Source organism: Carassius gibelio, chromosome B23, assembly GCF_023724105.1.
Source record: "Carassius gibelio isolate Cgi1373 ecotype wild population from Czech Republic chromosome B23, carGib1.2-hapl.c, whole genome shotgun sequence".
Taxonomy (NCBI): Eukaryota; Metazoa; Chordata; class Actinopteri; order Cypriniformes; family Cyprinidae; genus Carassius; species Carassius gibelio.
The window spans coordinates 5154853-5165021 of record NC_068418.1 but is presented as its reverse complement, the minus strand read 5'-3'; the positions used below and the strand labels follow the sequence as shown (position 1 = coordinate 5165021).

Below are 10169 nucleotides of genomic sequence, written 5' to 3'. Positions count from 1 at the left end.
CAGACACCTTCTCTGGATCAGTGGCCACACCTTCTTTGGACACGCGATGTCCCAAGTACTGCACTTCCTTCCTGAAAAAGTGGCACTTACTCAGCTTTGCCTTAAGCCCTTTCTGTTGGAGTCGGCTAAGGACCATCTCCAGTCTCTGCAAGTGCTGGGCCACAGAAGAAGAAAAGATTATGACATCATCCAGATATAAAAGAACTGAGTGAAAGCTCTGATCACCAAATATTCGCTCCATGAGCCTCTGAAACGTGCCGGGAGCATTACATAGCCCACGTGGCATCCTTTCAAATTCAAACAGGCCAAAGGGGGTACAGAATGCAGTTTTTGGCTTATCCTTCTCAGCGACAGCAACTTGATTATAGCCACTAGCCAAATCTAGAGTTGAGAACCACTGGGCCCCTGACAAGGCATCCAACGACTCCTCAATACGAGGTAATGGGTAGGCATCCTTTCTTGTCTTGGCGTTAAACTGACAGTAATCATTTACATTTTACATTTATTCATTTAGCTGACGCTTTTATCCAAAGCGACTTACAATTGCTATATATGTCAGAGGTCGCACGCCTCTGGAGCAACTAGGGGTTACATGGCTTGCTCAGGGACACATTGGTGTCTCAGTGGATTCGAACCCAGGTCTCTCACACCAAAGGCATGTGTCTTATCCACTGCGCCAACACCACCCCTACATCGACACACATCCGCAGCTCTCCAGTTTTCTTTTGCACCAGGACATTGGGTGATGCGTAAGGGCTGCTACTCTCCCTGATCACTCTGCTGTCCAGAAGCTGTTTTATGTGGTCCTTTACAGCCTGCCACTGTGTAGGGGGTATTCGCCTATATCTTTGTCGGACTGGGGCATCATCTAAAAGAGGTATCTCATGTACAATCTCATCAGTGCAACCCAGATCTCCATCATATCTAGCAAAGACATCACTATACTTCTTGAACAGCTGTTTTGCTTGGCCCTCCTCTTCAGGTGAAAGCTCTGACCAGTGTAAAGCTGCAAGAACTGCTGAGATGGAGGCAGGTGGCCCCCCAGCAGTATGTATATTAACTAGGGCAACATCACCATTCTCCCCTTCAAACTTCAGCTCCTCTGCCTGAATGTCAACCACTGAGTACAACATCCCCAGCACCTGCTTTGAGTGGACAGTAGCACCAGTGGCTCCTACATTTACTACAGGAACATATGTCACGCCATTGGTAACACTGAGTAGCGACGGGGACAACAGCAAACCTGGGGCAAGATCGGAGCCTCCAGGTTCCAACAGCATTGTGGCAGGTGGCGTATGTGGGACTTTTGGGCAGGTGACTTTAATAATAACTTTAATAACTTAAACTTAAGTGACCCAGCTGGGATGAATTCCCCACCCCTTTCTAGGACCCGCACCTGACCCTCATGAGTTAAATGGCAAACATCTTGGCGGCGACAGTAGCGGAGCACAGACTCCCAACAGGCCTCTGCCTTAACAGCACCTAGAGAAGCAAATAATTCCTCACCCTGTTGTGCAAACAACTCCCTATAACACTGAGAAATGACATTCATTCCTAACAGCCCAGGAATGGAATGTTGTAGTGTGCCAGGGGCATCCTTCACCACCAAAACCCCCCACCCTGGAAAGGTTCTACCCAGTACCTGGATATCCATCTCTAAATATCCAACATAGGGGATATTTAAACCATTTGCAGCTTTTAATGCCAACCACCCACATGACTTGAGCCTAGGTGCTCCCCAATGTTGAAATTCTTCCTTAAAAAGGGACTCTGTGATTGTTGTCACCATAGAACCAGTGTCCAGTAGACACTTTACTTTCCACTACAGGGCATTTACCTACAAGTGAGATTGACTCATCTGAAGAGAGCAGGACCTGATTAGAGGGACTAGGATTGTTTATCACAGTGCTTGGATCAAAATGATGCATACCTGACTGTCCTGTAACTGCAGGATTTTCCTCGGGCTGGACATTGGGTAAACTGGCTGTTTGCTAGCAAAGACATCACTATCGACCTGACGGAGGACATGCCCAGGCTTACGACATCGGAGACAGATGGGTTGGCCTTCTGGGGTAAACTGGTAATTGGGGTTATGAGAACGAGAAGTAGGCTGGTTTAACACAGATTCTATCTTAGACTCAGTAGTATTTTATTAATCTGTGACTGCTGTTGGTTAAGCTGTTCCTGCAAGACAGAAACTTCAAACCCTTTTCCCACCCCCACTGCATGACAAGCCTCTTCAATACTTAGATCCTCCCCACAGTGGTGAAGCTCGGCTCGAGTTTGTCCAGATGGGCGCTCACCCTCTTCCATCCATCTAAAAGCAACAGCCGGATTTTGACGCACAATGCTCTTTAGCTCTCGTCTTAAGGAAACATCACGTACATGCTCCATGAACTGATCTCTGACTAACATATCTGGGTCTGTCAACCTATTAGGGTAAGCACGTTTGATTTCTTCAATTAGAGCCCACAAACAGTGAGAAAATTCTTTTAAAGACTCCCCATTTTTCTGTTTTCAGTCAAAGAATTTTCTTTGCAGGCTGACAAAGGAGGAGGAGGAACCATAAACTTCTTTTAAAAAGTTTAAGATTGTATCCGGATTTTCCCGCTCCTCTAAAGAGCGGAATCTGATTTCAGCTTTTGCTTCTCCTTCCAAATGATCATAAAGGAAGAGGGCCTTCTCCCTAGCACTCATATTCCTATCCCTCATGCATGACTCAATATTTTCTATCCAATCATAAATCAATATATCAGATTTAGATTTCGAGCCGGAGAAGTGGGGGCACTTTCTCTCTCTTTGAATATAAACAAAACGTTCTGGTCTAGGTTGTGGACCAGAAAAAATTTGTGAGCCCAAATCGCCACTGGGGGCTATCCCACCAGCAGTAGTGCCATTACCAGAGGTACCTGCGCTGGCACCTCTTCCTCTCTGAAGTTGTTCATTTGCCACTTGTAATCTCTGCACTTCTTCCCGAAGAGTCAAGAGTTCCTCAGGCACATGTTCCTCCACCTCACTCATCTTACCAGTTTAACAACCTCACTACCACAGAAGAGAATATGGAAAAATGTCAAAGACATGGAAATCAAAAAACACTTCAATCTAACAGTCTACAGGTCTAACAGTCTAACCAGCACAACTGTTGCTATCCATGACGTTAGTAGACATTGATTGGCCAGACGCGTTTGAAAATGCTCTCATCCGCCATGATTTAAAATGCTGTGTAAACATATTGTAAACTTATTTTGCAAGTATTGTGAACAGCGATAAATATTCGGACGCTGAAGTGCAGGGACTTGTAGCAAATGTAGCACTGGCAGTTGTCGTGGAGATTCTCAGTCCTCCATTCCGTTCTTTCAATCGCTTTATTTATATGTCGACATTCCATGTCCATTATTTTGAAACCCGCGTGACACAACAAAAACACAGCTCTCATCACAGTGTCCTCCATCCTCCTGCTGTTAACATTGTTGTTGTTTGTTAATGTTATTGAATGCCACGCACAAATGACATCGCTGTCGACCGGCTTATGTCACTTACTATTACACACTGTCAGTGCGAATGCAACCCTTTAAATGGTACTGTGAAATAGTTCATGCAAAATTTTCCCAGTACTGTACATTTAGTCCTGGAACTAAAGTGGTGCAAAAGGCCCTATAAATCAGGAAGATAACTTAAATAGCAGTATTTTGTGGTAGAAGTGATGGTTCTTCCATACAAGTAAGGAGTAGAATTTACATTTTGGCTATATGAAGTTTGCACAAAACATCACTTGGCTGAATAATTTCAACACTATCAACATCAATTCCATGTGACAGTGTTAAATCTAGAGTATGATTTCGACAATGTTGGATCCTGAAACATGCTGTCTAACCCCAACAGAGTTCAGAATGTCTATAAATGCTGATTCCAATGCATCTGTTCATTATCAACATGGATATTAAAATCACCAACTATTAAAACTTTATCTGCAGCCAGAACTAACTCAGATATACAAACCCAATTCCAAAAAGTTGAGAGACTGTACAAATTATGACAAAAACAGAATGCAATTATAAGTTTCAAATTTCAATAATTTATTCAGAATACAGCATAGATGACATATAAAATGTTTAAACTGAGAAAATAATTTATAATTAGTATAATTTTAAGGGGAAAATAAGTTCATTTTAAATTTCATGGCATCAACACGTCAAAAAATTTGGGACAAGGCCATGTTTAGCACTGTGTGGCATCCCCTCTTCTTTTTATAACAGTCTGCAAACGTCTGGGGACTGAGGAGACAAGTTGCTCAAGGTTAGGAATAGGAATGTTGTCCCATTCTTGTCTAATACAGGCTTCTAGTTGCTCAACTGTCTTAGGTCTTCTTTGTCACATCTTCCTCTTTATGATGCACCAAATGTTTTCTATGGGTGAAAGATCTGGACTGCAGGCTGGCCATTTCAGTACCCGGATCCTTCTTCTACGCAGCCATGATGTTGTAATTGATGCAGTCTGTGGTCTGGCATTGTCATGTTGGAAAATGCAAGGTCTTCCCTGAAAGGGACGACGTCTGGATGGGAGCATATGTTGTTCTAGAACTTGGATATACCTTTCAGCATTGATGGTGTCTTTCCAGATGTGTAAGCTGCCCATGTCACACACACTCATGTAACCCCATACCATCAGAGATCCAGGCTTCTGAACTGAGCGCTCATAACAACTTGGGTTGTCCTTGTCCTCTTTAGTCCAGATGACATGGCGTCCCAGTTTTCATTTTTAGATAGCTTTTGCAGGAAAAGAGTGGGGAGCAGATAGAGATGTTGTAATTGTTAACAATATATCAAGCCCTGGTTAGATCTATACTTGATTATGGATGTATGGTGTATGACGGAGAACACATTTCTAAAGATGTACTGAAGTCTCTTTGCGATCATATCGTGCAGCCCTAGAATGAAGTGTGTCTACAGTATAGTTTCAAATTGATCAAGAATTACAATAATAATTACTATTATTATTTGTATTGTTATTTCTTCCTGTTATTTCATGTTATTATTATTATTTTTTTTCTGTTCATAAGTCAGTTTGTAAATAATAGCTAATATAACATTACTGCACAACAGCAATGTACCGGACATGGTGCTATACATTTAAATTGTTATGCGCCAAAAAAATAAATAAAAAAAACTAAAGAAGATATGGTACGAATGCATAATTTATCTGGGTTCCTGCAAGTTAATGTTATTAATAATTATTTTTTTTCTAGTGCTTCTGGTCTCTATCTCAATTTTAGTAAGTGTAAACTAATGGCTGTTAAAGACAGTGATTTAATAGATATTTATAACATTCCCGCAGTGTCACATACTTCTGTTTTTCAGTGAATCCCACAAATAATAACAGAGCTATCCGTACTCTTTTCCGAAGAGAAATTGTTACTGTACATTATGTTATATCTCATTGGGTCTCTTTATTGAATGGAAAACTTATTTGCTGGAGAAAAGTGTGTTTGTTACCGCAGAAATATCATCTTAGAAATAAAATTAAATACATTTCTTATAAGCTTATTCATAGAATTTATCCAGCAAATAATTATTTACAAAAAATTTAAAAAGGAATACATGTAAACTGTATTTTTTGTAATGAATATGAGGAGACTGCCTTACACTTATTTTGGCACTGTACATAGCTACACTGGTGTAAGGCCCTGACCAAGAGAAACAGTACTTTTACTTAATTAATTTAATTATTCTATTGACCAAATTTCACATTCATAAATGTACATTTACCACAAAAAAAAATAAAAAAATAAAAATGAAATTATGGGTTTGTTCACTGAAATAAGTATATATATATATTGACAGTATCAACTCTGTGAATAGAAAACTGCAAGAACGTTTTTATATACATGTGTATGTGTATCTTGTACTTTTGTTTTGAAATTGTATACATTCCTCCCCCTTGCAACTGTTTTTGTTTGTTGTAATTTGTCTTTCTTTTCTAATTTTTATTTTGTTTTATTTTATTTTAACGTTGTTTTCTTGAAAACATTGTCTATTATTGTTTCTTGAATAAAATAAATAAATAAATTCCAGCATATGCCTCACACTTCCACTAGGTGGCGGAATATGCACCAAAAGCTGGTTTGCGATCGCCAATAAACCTCAAAAGAAGAAGAAGACTCAGCGTCGCTCAGCTGTTAATTTGTTTTTGTTGTCGCTTGTTTTTATTTTTTATGTATATGTATATATATATACATATATTTCAAGCTGCAGTTGGTCGATGCTCTTAAAATAGCGGTGTCATCTTTAGAGAACCTGCATCGAGAGGTTTGACTGATCTCCATCCACACATCTGCTCGTGGCAGGCGAGTAACTCCGACATATCTTTGTTTATATGGTTCTAGTAAACGGTTTAAAGGATATAACTATTACCCAAACCTCCAGGATTATCATAGTGTACATCAAGTACACTTGATTCGTCTTTCGTTTAGTTTCGTTATTTATTTTTGGATGGTCAGTGATGTTAAAAACCAAATCTGCATAGTTTTACTGTCGTAACAATAATAGTATGTTGTTGTATTGTTTTTCAGAGCACATAAATAGTATTTGGTACTTATTAAATGTCTTTTAATTGTATTTTCAGGCTCTGGAAGTGAATAGTCATGGCCACTGGTGAGTTTAATGCTTTGTGTTCTAATATAAATGTTCCTTGGGTTCTCTCAGGCATGTCCTGTGGGGTTTAAAGTGCTGAATTGTGATTTCTGGGTAATTTAAGGTCTCTGGTTAGCATCAGTGTGAAACACTCATAACTATCAGAACACATTCCTCTAGAGGTTGGGTCTCTCAGCTTGTGTTTGACGTGTCTCACAGAGCGAGCGTTTGTGTTCGAGGATGAAGAGGAGCTGTTCAGCGTGATGAAGGATATGGACTGTCTCTACTGTAGGATTCCAGTCACTGCGTCTAAACATCACCTCAAAAAGAAACATCTCAGATTCGCTATTTATTATAAAGACGCAGGCATTGGTAAGCGTTTCCTCAAACTCATCTAGCACCCAGTGTTACGGTCCAGCCGCTCTGATGTGTAGTGTTGTGTGTTCTGGACAGGGAAGTTCTCGATCCCCTGTTACTGCTCTGATGGAGGCCATGGCAGGAGTCACTGGCACTGCCCCATGTGTCTAAAAATACTGCACCGCACACAGAATTACAAAATCCACATCACCAACCACGGTTTGTGTCTGTCTCAGTACATTTCTTATTGAGTGGTATCTTATCATTTAGTCATTTTTCCTAGTTGTGCAGTTTTTACATTCACAGAAATGTACACAGTATACACATGCTTATTTATTATCATTATTATTAGCATGAATAATGCTAACATTTGAGCTCATCCAAGGTAATTCTTGTTAATTAATATCCTTATATTCTGATCTCATTGACTGCAGGTGTTGAGATGACACACAAATCTTCAGGTGAGCAATGGTATTTCATCTCTTTTCAGTCGCACTCATCCATGGTGTCCAACATCACAGCAGTCAACACAGACTGTTTTGTAAAGATGTAGACATGTACTGTATCCCAAAGGTGGTTCAGTAGCTCCGGTAGGAGAACACACGGTCTGGAATTTGCCGTGAGGGCATTGCATCTTGCAAGTGACGTGTGAACTGTGTGCCTCGTACAGCACTACACTATTGATAACAGACAGGGCACCTTTTATGCTAATGTTACCACTCTTAAAGATATAATTTCAGACCGGCTTCCAAGGCATCATAATATAACGAGAGCCAGGTCTCCAGCCTGCTTCCTCCTCCTCCATTAGTTTTCCGAGTGATTGTAGAGTGATCAGCTGGTTCTGATGTGTTTGATGGAGGTTGTAGCTGAAGGTGGCCCTCCAGGAACAGGTTTTGGACACCCCTGGTTTAAGATGTGTAACACATTCTCGGTATAAAATGCTTGAACATGTTGACCTGTCTGTATTTGTGTGTGCCATCTGAACGGGTGGCTTTTATTTCAAAACTAGTGCTTTCAAACATTTAATCACATCCAAAATAAAAACTTTGTGTACTGTGTATACTTCTTATGTATACACACACACATGCATGTATATGTTTAAGAAAAAAGTTGTTTCAATTTTAAATATATTATAATATAAACCATATGAATTTAAATATATACATGTCAATATTTTCTAAATATATGCTGTGTGAGTGTATTTATACAGACATAATAAATATGCACACACACATAGATTGTGTAAACAAAAGCATTTATTTTGGATGCAGTTAATCACGATTCGTATGTTTGCATACGTTTTTTTTTTTTTTTTGGTTTGTTTGTTAATTCCTAACACATTTTGCCCAATGTATATTGCATATTTAAATTTGCCGACACACATCAAATACTATGTGATTTATTAAGTTTCACTTGGTACCATCTTTGAATCATCAGTAATTATCAGTAAAATTGAAAATGAGTACATTTATTGGTTATTTATTGTAATATGTCCTTGTTACAGTGTAATTACACATTTAAGTACGGAGTAATGTTTATTAGCTACATGTACTTACTATATGGTTAGGGTTATTAGGATTTGGGTTAGGGTTACTTGCATGTAATTATTCATAGGTTAAGTATGCAAGGACACCTTAAAATAAAGTGTTGTTATAACTGAAAGAATATTTTCTATAGTACTTGATTTGTGTACTTCGTGCACCTCTGGTCACTGATAGAAACAGCCACATCCCAAAGTGAGATTCGTCTCAAAGTGTTCTCCTCTTCCAGCCGAGCTCCAGCCTACAGCAGTCCCGTTAGAGAGCCCACGAACACGAACGCACATCCAAGACAAGACACCAGGCAACAAGTTAGCGTGCCAGAAGTGTGGGACCATCTTTACCGCCACATCAAATTTGAGACGGCATGAGAGGCTACAGCACGGCCAAGAACAGCAGCCCATTTTATGCATAGATCCCAAAAATGCAATCTATGTCACACCCAAGTATCTGCACGGACCCAGAGTGCCCATTCACATCCGCAAATCCTTCACCTTGCAGATTCTGCTGTGTGAGCTGGAGGAATGCTGGGATTTCATGAAAGCGCAGGCCCAGAGCGGGAATCCTGGGAGGGAATGCCGTCACCTCGTGAGAACGAATCACGCTCAGCACTACGTTCCCCCTCCACCGCTGAGTGTCATCTCTCTGGAGGAGATGAGCCACAAACACCTCCTGTCTGCATCCGAGAAACACCAGTGCCAGGAGATGAGCTCCAGGGCAGCTGTACAGGGGGTGGACTGTGTCTACCCTGTTTTTTGGGGCGAGCATGACCTTTCAGAGAGATGTGTCTTCTTTTCTGTGTACACCGACCTTGAGGACAAATGGTGTCAGTTTGGGAGGACACGGGTCTCGTTTGACACCAAGTGTGGCCGCTGGAAGTGTCTGTGTCAGCACAAAAGAAGCCGCTGCGTCCACAAGTGTTTGTCCATGTGGTGGCTCTTCCAGGAGCGTCCCGAACTGTTGCAGGCGGACATGGATGGAGAGGACCTCTGCTAGACTCAACATCTGTCAGAACTGCTGTCAGTTTTCTGTCTTTACTCAATAAAAACACTGGACGTAACCTTTATTTTGGCTTGTAGTTTGTTAACTTTTGTTAAGTGGATCTTATCTATGTTTGAACAGCTGAGATAACAACTGTCTAGATGTACATCATCCCACTTATTACACGGCTAAAAAGATTTGTTTTTACCATATAAGTTGAAATTAATCAGCCAATCAGAATCAAGTATTCCACAGAGCTGTGTAATAAATAATAATAAAGAAATTAAAGAAATGCAGGCTTATAGGATGCCCATGTGGTGTGCATAGCATTATTCAGAAGTCAGAAAGAGCTTAATCACAAAGTAGGCTGTTTACACACACAAGGAATTTGACTTGGCACAGGAGCTTCCAGAAGAAAGTACAGACATCGTGCAGACATACACAGGAATTATAAGAGTAATATAAGAAAAACTGATAATTAAATAGCGCTCTATATATAGAAGTAGAAATATAGTTATATTACTAAAATAATTAAAAGCATTATTAAATGATATTTTAAAAAAAACCCTATTATAAAATGATCCTTATAGCAGAGATGTGTTATTTGCGATACACTGTCACATGTGAATGGGTGTAAATGCAACACACTTTCAAACATCAAAGG

The 10169-nt window shown here is 40.1% G+C and overlaps 1 protein-coding gene across 1 annotated transcript; it reads left to right on the top strand.

Annotated features, from left to right (window-relative positions):
* Positions 1 to 6117: 6117 nt before the first annotated feature.
* On the top strand, positions 6118 to 9590 carry si:ch211-10d23.5 (uncharacterized protein LOC556599 homolog). Its single transcript, XM_052593528.1, has 6 exons — positions 6118 to 6343; positions 6622 to 6650; positions 6849 to 7001; positions 7083 to 7205; positions 7421 to 7447; positions 8757 to 9590. Exons 2-6 carry the CDS (start codon positions 6641 to 6643, stop codon positions 9518 to 9520), a joined length of 1077 nt encoding a protein of 358 aa, XP_052449488.1. The 5' UTR covers positions 6118 to 6343; positions 6622 to 6640; the 3' UTR covers positions 9521 to 9590.
* The last annotated feature ends 579 nt before the right edge of the window (positions 9591 to 10169 follow it).